General features: G+C 48.0%; 1 protein-coding gene across 4 annotated transcripts in view; it reads left to right on the top strand.

Annotated features, from left to right (window-relative positions):
- The window catches only part of NDRG3 (NDRG family member 3), an 80,741-nt gene that overhangs the window by 49,170 nt on the left and 17,246 nt on the right, over positions 1-14,325 (top strand). For 3 of the 4 annotated variants that reach the window (XM_019550731.1, XM_019550730.1, XM_019550732.1), the window contains 6 exons: positions 2,704-2,809; positions 4,130-4,250; positions 6,024-6,086; positions 6,974-7,034; positions 10,689-10,775; positions 11,326-11,382. In XM_019550731.1, coding sequence (XP_019406276.1) covers positions 2,704-2,809; positions 4,130-4,250; positions 6,024-6,086; positions 6,974-7,034; positions 10,689-10,775; positions 11,326-11,382 — 495 coding nt within the window. Of the gene's footprint in view, positions 1-1,091; positions 1,173-2,703; positions 2,810-4,129; positions 4,251-6,023; positions 6,087-6,973; positions 7,035-10,688; positions 10,776-11,325; positions 11,383-14,325 lie in introns of those variants that run through there. The other variant, XM_019550733.1, reaches the window with a different exon arrangement.

Here is a 14,325-nt window from a genome sequence, read left to right as displayed (position 1 = left end):
AGCTGACTTCCTGCCCTTTGGGCAGGGGGCTGGACTCGATGATCTCCCGAGGTCCCTTCCAGCCCTAATGTCTATGAAATCTATGATTTTCCCATAGAAATAATGTTATAATAAGGGGTTACGTTCCTGACCAAGGGCCAGATGCCCAACTTTTTATAAAAATGACCATAAACGCCATATTTAAATCAACTATTTAATCAACTATAAATGATATACACTGTACAGTACAAAGCGTTCTAAAGTGTACTGTATATAAATCGATTAAACAGGGCAATACAGTAACTAATCAAATAAAATGTTATTTAATCAGAAGGTGAAGGAACTTCTTCATGAGGGTCATGGAATTCAGAAGGGCTTCTTTGGGGAGATTTTTGGGGAAATTTAGGGCCACTTGATGGCTTCTTGAGAAACTGTTCCAGGGATGTTTGTTTTGCTGCCCTACTTTTCTCATCGTAAATTTCCCTGTAGTGCCATAAGTGTGAGAATCCAGTGCCATAAGTAATAACATGGGTGTAAATGGCAGAGCACCGCAAGTGCAAATCGCCGTAAGTCGAAATGCCGTAAGTCACGATTGCCTGTAATATGACATAGTTTCCACTTTCTTTAGAATTTCTTTTTGAGTTTCAACTCATTGAAGAGATTGCTGGTTAGCCAGGCTGGTCTCCTGTTGCGCTTTTCATTCTTCCATCACATCAGGATAATTCCCGTGCCCTTAGTACAGCTTCCTTAAAGTACAGCTACCTCTTCTGAAGTCTTTCCCCCTCAGACTTGCCTCCCAGGGGACTCTGTCCCCCTAGTCCTGAAGTTTGTAAGTCTGCTTTTTTGCAATCCAGTCCATCCCTTAGGATCTTGAACTCTGTCATTTTGTCATCATTATCACACCCTAGTCAATCTTCCAGGAACCTCCATTGTTCTTCACTCCCCCTCTTCCCTCTCCCAACTGCTCCAGCTGGCCACTCTGGCATGCAGCCAAAACTCTGCTGTCTCTTTTTCTTTCATTTTGTTGGTACTTTTTATCAAAGAACTGCCTTATGTTGCTTGTTCAATAAAAGCAATCTTTCTAGCAACCAGTTGTATTCTCACTCCCTTAGTCAACCACAAACACTCATCATGCCCCAGTCCCTGGGACCCCCAAAGCATGAGTCCAAGCACTCTCCCTCATCCCAAGTCAGGTAAGCACTGCAGAGTTTAGTCAGTTACAAGCTACTGTAAGGTACTGGCTAGGTTTGGTTGTCCACTGAAGTTCATCAGCATCCTCAGGCTACTCCATGATGGGACCACCACCATCCTTGGCAGTGGATCAGACATGGACCCATTTACCATCTATACTGGTGTTAAGCGGGGCTACATCACCGCCTCAATCCTATTCTCCATCTATCTTGCTGTGATTTTGGTTATCATCCATGACCACCTTCCTCCCAGAATTGGGGTTGAGTATTGAATGGACGGTCAGTTTTTCAACCTGCAGCTCCTTCACAGCAAAATTTAAAGTTACCAAGACTGGCATCAGCAACCTTCAGGTGCTGATGACTTATCCTTGTGCACACTGAGACTGATCTGCAGCTCACCCTTGACCTTTTGTCAGGTGCCTGTCATAGCCTGAGAGTCTCCCTTAATATTGGCAAAACCAAGGTGCTTCATCAGCCTGCCCCAGCACAAGCTGCCCCCTCCCCCAGTAAATTGCCATTGGTGGAGAGCCCCTGGAAAATGTCAAGCACTTCCCATACCTTGACAGCCACCTCTCTTAGTCAGTCAGTCTTGATGTAGAAATCAAACATAGCTGTGCCAGTGTATCCTTCCGAAAGATGCTTAGCTGTGTCTTTAATGACTGAGATCTACAGATGGAAACTAAGATCACTACAATGCAGTGGTTATCTCCATGCTCCTCTATGGGTTTGAGACGTGGGTGACATACTGAAGCCATCTTAAGCGTCTGGAGTGGTTCCACCAGCGTTGCCTCAGGAAGATCCTTCACATTAGATGGGAAGACCACTGCACCAATGCCAGCATCCTCTCTGCAGCTAACATAACTAGCATTGAGACAAAGATCGTGAGACATTAACTCTGCTGGGTTGGCTGCTGCGTCTGGATGGCTGATACTTGTCTCCTGAAGCAAGTCCTCTTTTGTTAACTCAGTCATGGTAAGAGGACTCGTGGAAGTGCTACAAGGACACCCTGAAAGCATACCTCAAGAAGGGCATCCTAGACAACAGCTATGCCTCCCTCAAGGCACCACCTATTGTATCTGTGGAAAAACTTGCAAAGCACGGTTTTGACTCTTCAGCCAACTTAAAACTCACCAATAATCCCCTTTCCCCCTGCCCCAGTGACATTTTGGAACAGTTCAGTTTTTGACACAGCAAGAGACTTTATAAGTTAATATTGCAGTAGTATGTAGAGGCCAGAGCCTCATAATGCTACATGTTGTGCAAACTTATAACCCATAATAAACGTTTCACTTGGAAACATTTCAGTCAGTAGTCTGCCTGTGTACTCAGAGGAGCTGCAAGCTAGGTTTGGGTTTTAGCCTGTACTAGTGACAAGTTATGGAGAGAACCATTTAAATGTGAAACATGGCCCAAGTCTCCTCCATGGCCCAAGGGCTACTGTCCATGTTTGGGACTCCCTGCAGCTCTCGGCAGGAGTCTACTAGCATTGTTCATCATACAGAGTAGCTAGGCTTCTGTTCTTGTCTCTCTGCAGGAGCACAACATTGAAACTGCTTTTGGAGTTGTGCATGTCACCATGCGGGGCACCCCAAAAGGGAACAGACCTGTTATCCTTACTTACCATGACATTGGCCTTAACCGTAAGTCTTCCTGCACTAAAAGACTCACGTGCACTTGCTTACATTGTTTCATCAGGCATGTGAAGGTCCAGTTTCATGTGGCAGCTGGTCAGACACCAGTTACAGTCCAGTGGGGCAAAACTGAGTCCCAGTAGAAGACAATGCACTGCAGGGGTGCCACGAAACCCCCTCAGGGGTGCTGCAATGCAGACACTGCCATAGTAGTGGTGACAGCCAGGTAAAAGTGCAGCACACACACACTTTTGCTGCATTAAGGCTCTCTAATAACTCGAAAGTAGACAGAGTTGGCTAAGGCCTTTCCCAGTCTAGCTCCTCCCCCTCCCACACCCAAATGGTTCTCCGAAGAAGCAGAACTTTTATGATCTCTTCTTCTATGCCTGAAGAAGGGTGCTTGTCCCCAAAAGCTTGCAATTAATTTTTTTTTTTTCCCAAGAATCATCAGGACATCAGGAAAAAAAAATTTTTACCGTGTGAGTTGCCAAAATATGGAATACGCTTCCAAAGGAGGTGGTGCTGTCCCCTTCCTTGGAGGTATTTAAAAGGAGATTGGACAGAAACCTGGCTGGGGTCATCTGGCAGCAATCTTTCCTGCCTGGGGCAGGGGGTCAGACTTGATGATCTAATAGGTCTCTTCTAACCCTAACATCTATGAAACTATGAGTTCTGATTCCTTTCTCCAAGAAGCAGAGGCATATAGGACAGTTCTACATTTGCGCCTTTGCTTTAGGGAGGAGCATGGGGAGGGTCAGGCCAGGATAATCTACAGTCTGAGCCAGCTCTGTCTGCTTTAGGTTTATTAGAGAGCCCTAATGCAAGAGGAGCATGCACATGGCACATGCCCTTTCTGGATTGGCTGTGCAGCAGGCATATGGGGCAATTTATCTGGCAGCAGCAGCATCCAGTTGAGAAGCTGAGACAGAACCAATAGTGGTGCTGCCATATTAAAAATGTAATGGAGGGGTGCCCTGACTGAAAAGATTGAGAACTGCTGCTATAGACAGGGTATCTGTTTGCACTGATGTGTGCTGTACAGTGGAGTTGGCTGGACAGTGGTACTGGTGAGGGATTATTTCTGCCCTCTAGACTCCACTGTAGCTGTCCTGGCTGCTGTTTTGGCACTGTTCGCTTCGTAGATTGCAGTTGCTTGGAATTTAACCTATTCCTAAGTCACAGCATGCCCCAAGCTGTTAAGCATCCAAATGATGCAGAGCAGTGCATTGGGGAATTGGTGTAGGTAGATGGTACTGCTGTTTGAAAGGTGCATCATAGTGGGGTTTAGGGCAGTGATAGGGGCTCATGATTTGTTATTACCTCTTGCAGACAAATCCTGTTTTAATGCATTCTTCAACTTTGAAGACATGCAGGAAATCACTCGGCACTTTGCTGTATGCCATGTGGATGCACCAGGCCAGCAGGAAGGGGCTCCCCCTTTCCCATCTGGGTAAGAACTTTAGGAAGCCCCTTGTCATGTCTAGAGATTTCTCAAAGCCCAATTTTGTTGAGATGCCAACATTCCTCCCCACACTGGCAGAAATGGGTGCATGCCCAGCCACTGGAGGAGAGGGATCACTACAGCCTTACAGGACTTGTGCTGTCTGAGGCAGAGAAGTTGATTACATCAGTAATAGCTAATGCTGGTGGTAGCTTTCTGATTTAGAGCATGCTCTTAATAGACCTCAAATACTGTACAAATGGTATAAAGCAAGGTGCTTCACCTCCAGCCCACAGGACTGTATTATCTAGTTCATGGGGCTCCCCATGAGCACAAATATTTGGCACTGAGGGAGCAGTGACAGCAATTAAAGCTGTTGCTCCACACCCAGATTTAGCACGTGGGGCCAAGCCAGTGCACAGAGTCACTCTGTGACCAAATCCTGTGTGGGGGGCCAGGCCAGCATTCAGGATCACTCCACAGCCAGATCCAGCAGGTGGGACCAGGCTGGGCTTGTGTGGCAGACTGCATCTGTGAACCAACCCCACTTGCCAACTTCATGCTGGATCGAGCCTGTGGACCAACCCCATGCATAAAATCTGGCCCACAAACTGACCCCATGCCACTTACCTAGCATGCAGGGTAGGAAGGTTGAGTACCACTGAGTACCACAGCTCTACCTGTGCTCTGTCCTTTCTTCCTCTGATATATATGCCACGCCCTACAGTTCTCTCTACATTGTGGCTTCAAGGAATACGATTCATAATGTATAGACATTCTGCAGAGTCCCTGCAAAAAGATCATTTGAGTGTGTGCTAAGTCAGGGGCAGGCAATTATTTCAGGCAGAGGGCCGCTTACCCAGTTTTAGCAAGCTGTCGAGGGCTGCGTGGGTAGCCCCGCCCTTTGACAGGTGCGCTGCCCCTGGTTATCATCTTGGGATCAGCGTCCCAGGGCCAGCACCGGTGGAGCCCAGAGCGGGGTGCAGGCTGACGGGACTGTGGAGCCAGGCTGGGCTGCACGAGCAGGGAGAGGGGGGAGCTGGCCCAGCTCCATAGAGCCCCTGCCAGCCGGGACCCCTGTACTCCTGCCATCCTGCTCTGGGCCCCACCAGCACTGGCCCCAGGACATCGATGCAGGCCCAGTGCTCCCACTGACTCTTGCACCCACTCACTCCCAGTGCCCCCCCCAGCCCCACGATACAGGTAGGGGACAGCATGCTGCCCTGACATCCTGCTTACCAGCAAGGAAGGAGCTCGTGCTGAGTGCAGGGAAAAGATGCCCCTCCCCTGCCCCATGGCCAGCACTCCTTGCTGCAGCCACTCTCAGCCAGTGTGGGGCTGTGCTGAGCAGGCACAGGCAGCCCCACACGGGCTGCGAGCAGCTGTAGCATGTGGGGTGCCAGCCATGCTGCTTTTCCCATGCTCAGCACCAGCTCCTTCCCCCTTGAGTTTCCCAGTGCTGCTGGGTCTTCCAGCTGGGGAGGTGGGGCCAGGTAGGCCCTGCTGCTGCAGGAGTTCTCCAGGGCTCCCCCTGGGTCCTAATGCTCCTGTCTCCTGTCATTTTTGACAGGAACCAAGGACAGATAAATATTAATTTTCTAAATTTTTTAGGGGCCCCGCAGACCAGATAGAATGGCCTCACAGGCCATATTTTGGCCACCCCTGTGTTAAGTGGACCATCTTTGACTTTCTTATCTTTGAATGACCTTTGTAGATTCTAATTTAAGATCTGATCACATATTTTGAGGTTCTCTGACTCTTTCTTTCTGCCTTGGGTTTTAGATACCAGTACTCTAGCATGGATGAGCTGGCTGAAATGCTGCCTGCTGTTCTAACACACCTGAGGTAAGTCTGTAGTGGAACTCAGAATTACTTGTTTGGTTACTGCATGTGCACCCATGGAGGATCTGCTGCAATCAGTGGTTGCCCTAAAGAGGCTTGTCCAACTCGTAGCTCACACAGCCTCAGCTGGGGTGTACTTCTTTTGGAAAACATGTTCTACTGGCAGTTGCAGTTGATGTCCCATAGCAGAGTAAAAGGGGAAATGAACTGTGGCCAATCTGAAGAGTGAGGCTTGAGGAGGGTGGCCAACCTGCACCATAGGTGCCAAAAGTGACACAGGCAGCCTCTGTGTGTGGTATGTCATGGATTGGGGAGGAAACAGGAAGCACAGTGGTATACAGGGTGGGGAGCAGAAAGCAGAGCAGCAGGTCAGGCTAGGAGCATTGGACAGGGAGTGGAAAGCAGAGCAGCAAATTGGTTGGGGAACAGAAATCAAAGTAGCAGATTGGACAGGGGAAAGGGATCAGAAGGTACAGGGTTAATTTGTGGCTTGTCTGCCAAAAAGCTTGGCATCAGCATTTCTCAACCTGTGGGTCACAACCCAAAACTGAGTTGCAAAACCATATGAAAGGGTCATGAGCAAACTTTAAAAATGGATTCTCCTTTAAAGGAGAAAAACATGGGAAATTGTGGCTTTTCCCTTGCAGGCTGTCAGAGCTTCAGCCTGCAAGGGGCCGTTAGCCCCCCTCCCTCACTCTCTAGGGGGCTGGCGCCTGGGTATGGGGGGCAGTGGGTTGGGAATTGAGGGGCACTGGGTCGGGACTGGCCACTGATGTTTACAAATGGGTCCTCATACAAAAAGTTTGAGAGCCACTGGACTAGAGAACTCACAAGTACTTGGGATTTGAGCTTAAATTAACCCTGCTGATTCTGAAGTGTCTGTATTTCAGCCTGAAAAGCATCATTGGAATTGGAGTTGGAGCTGGTGCATACATCCTCAGCAGATTTGCAGTAAGTAGCTTTTCAGCTCCTTGTGGTGACTTCTTTGTCTTTCCATTCCCCTGTGACCACACAGCCCTTCTGCAGGGCCCAGACAGACGAGGAGAAAGCACAGCATGTCTCCAGATGGCCAAGTGAGAATGGCTTCAAGTTCCACAGGGCCTAAACAGAGAGGTTAAACAGCAAGAATTCCTCTGAAGCTTTACTAAATTCAGAGCCTCTCTGGGTAAGCCCCTCTGTATGAGAAGCCTTTATTTTTGGCTACTGAAGAGGTCATTTGAGTAAGGAACTGACCACTGGCACTTACAGGAGAAGAAATACAGTCACTGTACCTATCTGAAGGCTTGTCTGATGTCTTCTGTTCACAGTAGTCTGGCACTGATGGTGTGTCTTGGACAAAACAATTGACACGGTGATGGGCTTACTACAAACACAGAATGGAAGAAACTGACCCTTAGTTGCAGCCTCATTGCTGAATACATATTTTTTAACCAGCTCAGGGAAGGGACTATTCCTCTCGGTTGGAAACCAGTGGAGGTGGTTAGCTTTACTATTATGTTATAAATAAGACTGCTTCTGATTATTTGAGTATTTGTACCTATATGTAAAATTATTAAATAAAGCTTTAGTAACCCTTGGGTGAACATTTCAGGGTTATAAGTAAAAACAAAGGCAAAGTGCAAAGTTTACAGAAAAACTCACTTTAAGGCCCTAAACGAAGAAGGCTTTGAAATGAATATCATCTGCCACTTAGCACCTCTTATGGCCACCTCTCACCCTGTACAGAAGTTGGCATGTTGCTACTAGGGGTGCATCGATAGAGATTTTGAGGTCCAATATTGATAGCTGATATTTAAGGAGACATATCAGCTGATACCAATCCGATATCTGATGCAGCTGCCATCAGGTGGTAAGTCCTGTGTGGTGGAAGGCGAGGGAAGGGGCGTAGTGGAACTCAGATCAACACCCCCCCATGGTGAAGGAGGGGGTAGGGGCAGGCGCTGGCCAGCTGGGGTCGGGGTGGGGGTGTGCAGGACACAGGTGCAGCTTGTGCGGTGGGGGCAGCTCCTGCTGATGCTTGCACCCCAGGGGGGTGGGGGGCTGTGTGGCCCCAGCTCTGCGTGGAGCAGGGTAGGCTGCAGCTGCAGGATGGAGCTGCAGCCGGCACTGCATGTGGCTTTTCTTGCCAAGACCTGGGCTCAGAGTGGGCTCTGGTGGTGCTGGGAGGAGGTGGCAGCCACCCCAAATTTCACTGCAGCTCCCAGCCCCTTACTGTCACCCACCACAGCCCTAGCTGAAAACCCCACCTCCACCCAAGTGCTGGGAAAAGCTGGTGCTGCACCGGGCAGTAGTGTGGGGCTGGGAGCAGATCTGCAGTGAAATTTGGGCTGGCTGTAGCCTCCTCCCACCGCTGCCAGAGCCCACTCCGAGCCCAGCCCTTGGCAAGAAAAGCCCTGCACAGCTGCAGCTCACCCCTCGCGCAGATCCAGGGGCACACGCCCCTCCCCCACCCGGGTGCAAGCAGTGACGGGAGCTGTCCCCACCCCACAAGCCACGCTTCTGTCCCACACTCCCCCCCACCCCTCCCCTGCCCTTGCTGGACAGCCCCTGCCCCCTCCATCACCACAAGGGGTGTTGATCTGCCCTCCATGCCCCTTCCCTCACCCCTCCCTTTCTGACTTACCAGCTGGAGGCAGCTTTCCATGCTGCCGGCTCTGCTCCATGCTGCGCTGCGGCTGCATGCAGCACGGGCATTTATCAGCCAAATTATTGGCCCTGTCAGGTCAATATTCAATATAGACAATTTTCTTTATATCGGTACCAATCCGATATGGAACCAATATATTGGTGTACCTGTAGTGCTACCTATTTTGAAAATGGCTTCATTGCCAGCAACCTATACGTGAAACAGTCTTGCCCAGTGCAAAGGATCACTAGCTGGGGCAACCAGGGCACAGAGCAGTCCTGAGTGCTATTGTCCCTTGAACAGTTGGAAGTCTCTTTTGTGCCACTGTAGTTGGCAGCTCTTCCCTGCTGAGAGCAGTGGATTTTTTTATTAGTTTTATGTCTTTTTCTTACAGAATATTTGTTCAAATGGAATAGTGATGGAAACAATAGAATTCTATGAAAATTGGAATCTATAAAATTGAATAGAGAATAAAAAAGCTTATAGTTAAATTTCAGTCATCTTATAGATTGGCAGTTTATAATTCTCTATTAAAGTTCTCTAGAACTGTTCAAAACCCTACAGAAAGCTTACTGTTTCCCGTTAAATTTCATATCCCAGAAGTTGTCAACTGTATCGCCAGGGGTACTTGGGAAGGTCTGACAGGGTACACGCAGGTGGGTAGGGATGGAGCACTGCCACCCACCACCCTGAAGCGTTGCCTCCCAGGAGCAGGGGTAGGAGTGGGGCGAGGGCAGCGGCTCCCCTCTGCAAGCCGCACAGGTGCTGCCTGCCCGTCCAGACATGGGGGTGGTGGGGGAGTTTGCACACGGTGGCCACTGCCACCATCCACCACCCCATGCCAGCACCGAATACAAGACTCCCACCTCCTACCTGCTCCACCAGAAGGTTGAAAATCCCTGCCATATCCCATTCTCATGATAGGTAGCAGTAATGTTGTGGAATCTTGGCATAAGCCAAGATTAAATATTTAAATTAAATATTTAATTTAATCTTTGAAGAAAAAATCCAGTTTTTAAATCCTGCAATTCATATTTTAAAACAATATAAGCAGCTTTGCTGTGGTGAAAGACCAATAGTCCAAGCAGGCTGGGAAAGATATCGAAGCAGCAGATGGCTGCATTTGCTTCTTGCTACCAGTGATTTAAATTCTAACTTAATATTGGTCACAGGTATGAGGGGCATGTCTGGCTGCCGTATAAAATATACTTATTAAATGGTTTTAACATATTGTAGTCTCTTCCAGTCAGAGACATACACACTAGCAGAGCAGTGTAGACATTGTGCATGTACTGCCTGCTGTCCCCATGCCTGATTTAAATCCATTTCACTTCTTCTAACTGTTCTACAATGAAGAAATTTAGGTCTCTGTTGAAGACTGTGATTACTGATCACACATTGTGGTGAACATGCACCCTCTGGAATTCAGTATGGAAGACAGTACCTGGGTAGATTTGGAATTTGGCTCCCCCTGCTGGAATTTACATGGGAATTGCATATCGGGCTTAATTTGTTTGAAAGTCTAGTGCTTGCAGACACTGACGCAATGCTCCAAAATAAACAAGTTTAAATGTCATAAACCTGTTTAAGTTAATTAGGATTAAACCCCATGGCATGTACAGGGTCCCCTTCTGCTTTGGGCCTGCAGTCACAGGAAGTGGAATGATGCAATGTCAAGAACTGGGTTTCTCTTCTAGTTTTGTTTCTGGCTTCCAGGCTTGACTTTCAGAAGGTTACTACATATTTCTGTGTTTCAGTTTCCCCTCAGCTAAATGAGGCAAAGCTACTGCTTAGCTTTGAGAGAGGTGCTGAGGAATACTGATCATGACCATCCCACACAGGTTTTCAGTTACAGTTTTATTTCTTATTTTGTTGCATCTTCATTTCACGAGTTTCCTTGCCTTCAGACCTATTTTTTCGCTCCCTGACTTAAAAATTCCTCGTACACTGCTCAGTATGCACATGCTGTCTCGTTTCAGCTTAATCACCCAGACTTGGTGGAAGGGATTGTGCTTATTAATATTGATCCATGTGCAAAAGGCTGGATTGACTGGGCAGTAGCCAAGGTGAGACGCTTCTTTCTCTAAGTGTACCCTCCTTGTAGTGCCTGAAGGGGGATGTGTAGAACACAAAGAAAATAGACCTGTCAGGAAGTTTGTCAGATTGTAGACTGCAGTCCCTCGTGCTGCTACCTTGCAGCTTCCGTGGAGGCCAAGTTTGCTACTGTTCACATGATCAGGCAGGATAGGTTTGGTCACACATAAATGGGAAAGCATGGAATACAACAGGAAGCAAGGTAGTTATTCAGCAGTTAGCTTTCCTTTGGGTTAGTGCTGCACTCAAGGTCTTGTGTGGCAGGAGGGATATGCAACATCTCTTTTGACCATGGTATTAGTCTGCAGTTGCTGGGGTTTTTTTTAAAGATCTAGCCTTCTCCAGACAGCTATATTCTGTGTACTCCTCTTACATGAACCAAACTTCTCTCAAATTTTTGGTATATCATTTCCCATCCTTTACAGCTAGTTCTGCATTTTATTATTTCACTGTGTTTACTTTTCAAGATTTATGTAGATATTTGTAGCAAAATAGCTTGAAATGGCTTTGTTTCCTCTTTAGCTTTCAGGCTGGACAACCAACATAGTGGACATAGTCTTGGCTCACCATTTTGGTCATGTAAGTTTTTTTTTTTTTTTTTACTACAGAGTTGCCAGTACTAGTGAAATGTATGCTTTGTCCTTTGTACTTGTATCTACTCCTCCAAAGAGGGGGTTACCACAGACCAGGCCTAGCTTCTCAACTGGACAACCCTGCAACTAAGACTTTGTGCCCTTGGCATCTATCCACATCCTATCATCTGCCCTGCTGATTTAGTCCATTCCCTAGATCAGGGAAGGAAATGAAATGAAAATTCCACTCTCTCGTAAACATCCCTAATGCCTTGCTTGCATCTAAGAAGCAATTACCACATACAGATGCCAGTCTCACAGCTGAAATTTTGTCTGCATTTAGGAACTGGCGGAGAAGCAGCAGTTTATTGGCCACCAATGCAAATTTGAGCCTTAAAGACAAAAATCTCATCTTCCATCTTTCTGTGATTTCCAGTGCAAAACAAGTCTCCACTGGCTTCTGGCAAAAGCAGAAAAAATATAATGTTCAGTTCTCTCCCTGCTTCTTACTATGAAACCTTTACGTTCCAGGAATTTACCTAAGGAACATCTCTGAATTTGGGTGGAGTTAGGAAGTTTTCTTGTTTTAGCCTATAACAGGGTCCAGCCCCTTAGGGGTGGCCACGCATCTCCTGCCCTGCTCTGGGTCTCTAGGTATTCTCCCCTTTTTCCCCACCTGCTGTATCTTTGTTGGAATAGTGATTGCAAAAAGGGAGGTTGCCCCAGAGTCCCAAAGCAAGCCCTCTGTGGCACTGCATCCAGCAGGGCCCCCTCAGACCCCACTCGAGCTAAGTGGGCCATGGGCCCTCCTGGCTAGTCTATGCCCCAGGGCATCTGTTGCTTTATGGGCTTTGTGACCTCCAGCCACCCCCATAGTTAAATCCATGCCTCACAGCTGTTACCAGTTAATATTTAGGTGGAGCACTTTGTTCCCCAGTCAGTGTCCAGTCACTTCAGGACCCCACACTCTTGTTGAAGCCTTAGCCATCTCAGCCTCTGCTCCTTTTCTTTTGCTTGTTCCCTTTAGCCTAGGCCTAGTGTACTGTACCTGGCTTCTGCGCTCCAACCCCTGTCTTGCTGTATCAGACTCTGGGCCTCTGACCCTAACTCTGACCTCCTTAGGCACTGGCCCCTAGCCATGTCTCTACCCTTCTTAGGCTCCAGCCCTAGCCTTCTTGGCTTCAGGCGACCTTTCTTCTCCCTATCCCTTTTGCCTAGGTTTTGGCCCTCTCAGCCTCTGCCTGCCTTCACCTTGAGCCCAGCCCCTCAATCACCACTGTGGTTTGAGCCCCTGTCCCTGGGCAGGTGCAAGCCCTTGTGCTCCCTGCACTGTGATCTCTGACCTCCACTACCAGTCATGAGCCGGCCCACTGGTGAATCAAACAAACAATATAAGCAGTCTGGCTATAACTAAAACTCTCAACTCACTGTCTGTATACCAAAACCCTGGGTCCTAGTCCTCTGTATACCATCCTGGGTCCTAGTCCTCTGCCAGCCCACATCTCCTTATTTTCTGTTTCTAGACATAGCACGATTGCAGCCAGTCACCCAGCAACAGCCGTCTTGCTGCAAAGCTGTTCTGCGTGCAGGGACAGACAGTTTGCTTGGCTCAAGCCCTGGGCTTATATAGCTCTCAAGCCCTGCCCTTTCCAGTCAGGTGGCCCTCCAGTCACCCACAGGGCTTTACAATTAGGACCTGATGGCTAACTCCTGGGCAGCTTGCAACTGCTGCTCTGACTGCTTTAGCAGTTTTATCTGCCTGTAGCAGGGATCTGCCCAACTTCCTATTGCAGAGCAACTAGCCCTACAATAGGTACTCATATCCTCTGGTTTTTCCCCTGGCTGCCTCTTCTCCTGCAGCCAGCTCAACAAGGGCAATGTTTCTGCCACCTGGGAAACCTCCCTGTTGCTGCTTCTCCCCTTAAAGTAACAGGAGCCTCTGGCTCCCTGTTACACAGCTAAATCACTTGGCTTTCCTATCACTTATTTCTTTGGCTTGTTTCTTGGCTTTCCATCGCTTGTTTCCTTCAGAAATGGAGTGATCGGGGCAAGTTCTGAAAATAAATGTCCTGGTAAATAAAGGTATTCTAAAACAGCATTCTGATGGAGGTTCTTGTATCCAGATTTTTTCCTTCTGGTCTCTGGCATTAGAAAACAATCTCTTGATTCCAGGCATGACTACTTTAACAGCTGTTCGGTAAATGGAAAGTTGCTATAATATTTCTCTTTTTGGACTAACAAGCTGCTGTAGATAGGAGTGGTAAGTTGGGTTGGGCTTTAAGACCCGCCCAAGGCCATAGAAGTTGTTTAGCCAGTGATTAAAGTTGCCCCAAAACTCAACATGTTGTTGGCTTACCAAGGGAGTCTCAGATAATCATGTGCTTTGTGCATGCTTGCCATGGCATTTCTCCGGACAGATATACTGAGGGACAAGTGGAGGTATTTGTGTAATCCAGAGGTATTAGGGTGACAGTGAAATAACATGAACCAACTGAGAGGGAGTTTGCCTGAGGACCTGCTGTGAGGAGAGGAAAGGAGCAGCTCAGCAGTGGGACTCTGCCATAAGAAGGCTTTTCTGGGAGTTGGTGGTCTGAAGACCAGAAATTCTAGGTGCCTGATCTGTGGTGTCTGTGCAGTTGACATGTTCTTGTTATGGAGTGACTAATTGACAGGCTTTGTGCTTGTAGCTCTGTGTTGAGTGCTTTTCTTAAGCTGGGGCTGGTCTAGCTAATTGAGAGGTAGAGCCAAGTAAGACCAGATTAGGCAGCGTTATAAAAGGCAGCCTCTTGCGAACAGAGGAGCAGCTAATAGAGACTAGGTTTTCCTGGAAGTTCACCACAAGAGCAGAGCTGGTTTACAGGAAAATGGTGAGAACTTCCCCCTACCTCCCTCATTAATGCCTCCCCCCCAGTCACCAGTACTGCTGCCCTGCCACAAAGGGGCTCTGTCC

Source organism: Crocodylus porosus, unplaced genomic scaffold (genome assembly GCF_001723895.1).
Source record: "Crocodylus porosus isolate Cpor-Errol unplaced genomic scaffold, CroPor_comp1, whole genome shotgun sequence".
Classification (NCBI taxonomy): Eukaryota; Metazoa; Chordata; order Crocodylia; family Crocodylidae; genus Crocodylus; species Crocodylus porosus.
The sequence above is the reverse complement of the archived record's forward strand: the minus strand, read 5'-3'. Positions and strand labels throughout refer to the sequence as shown.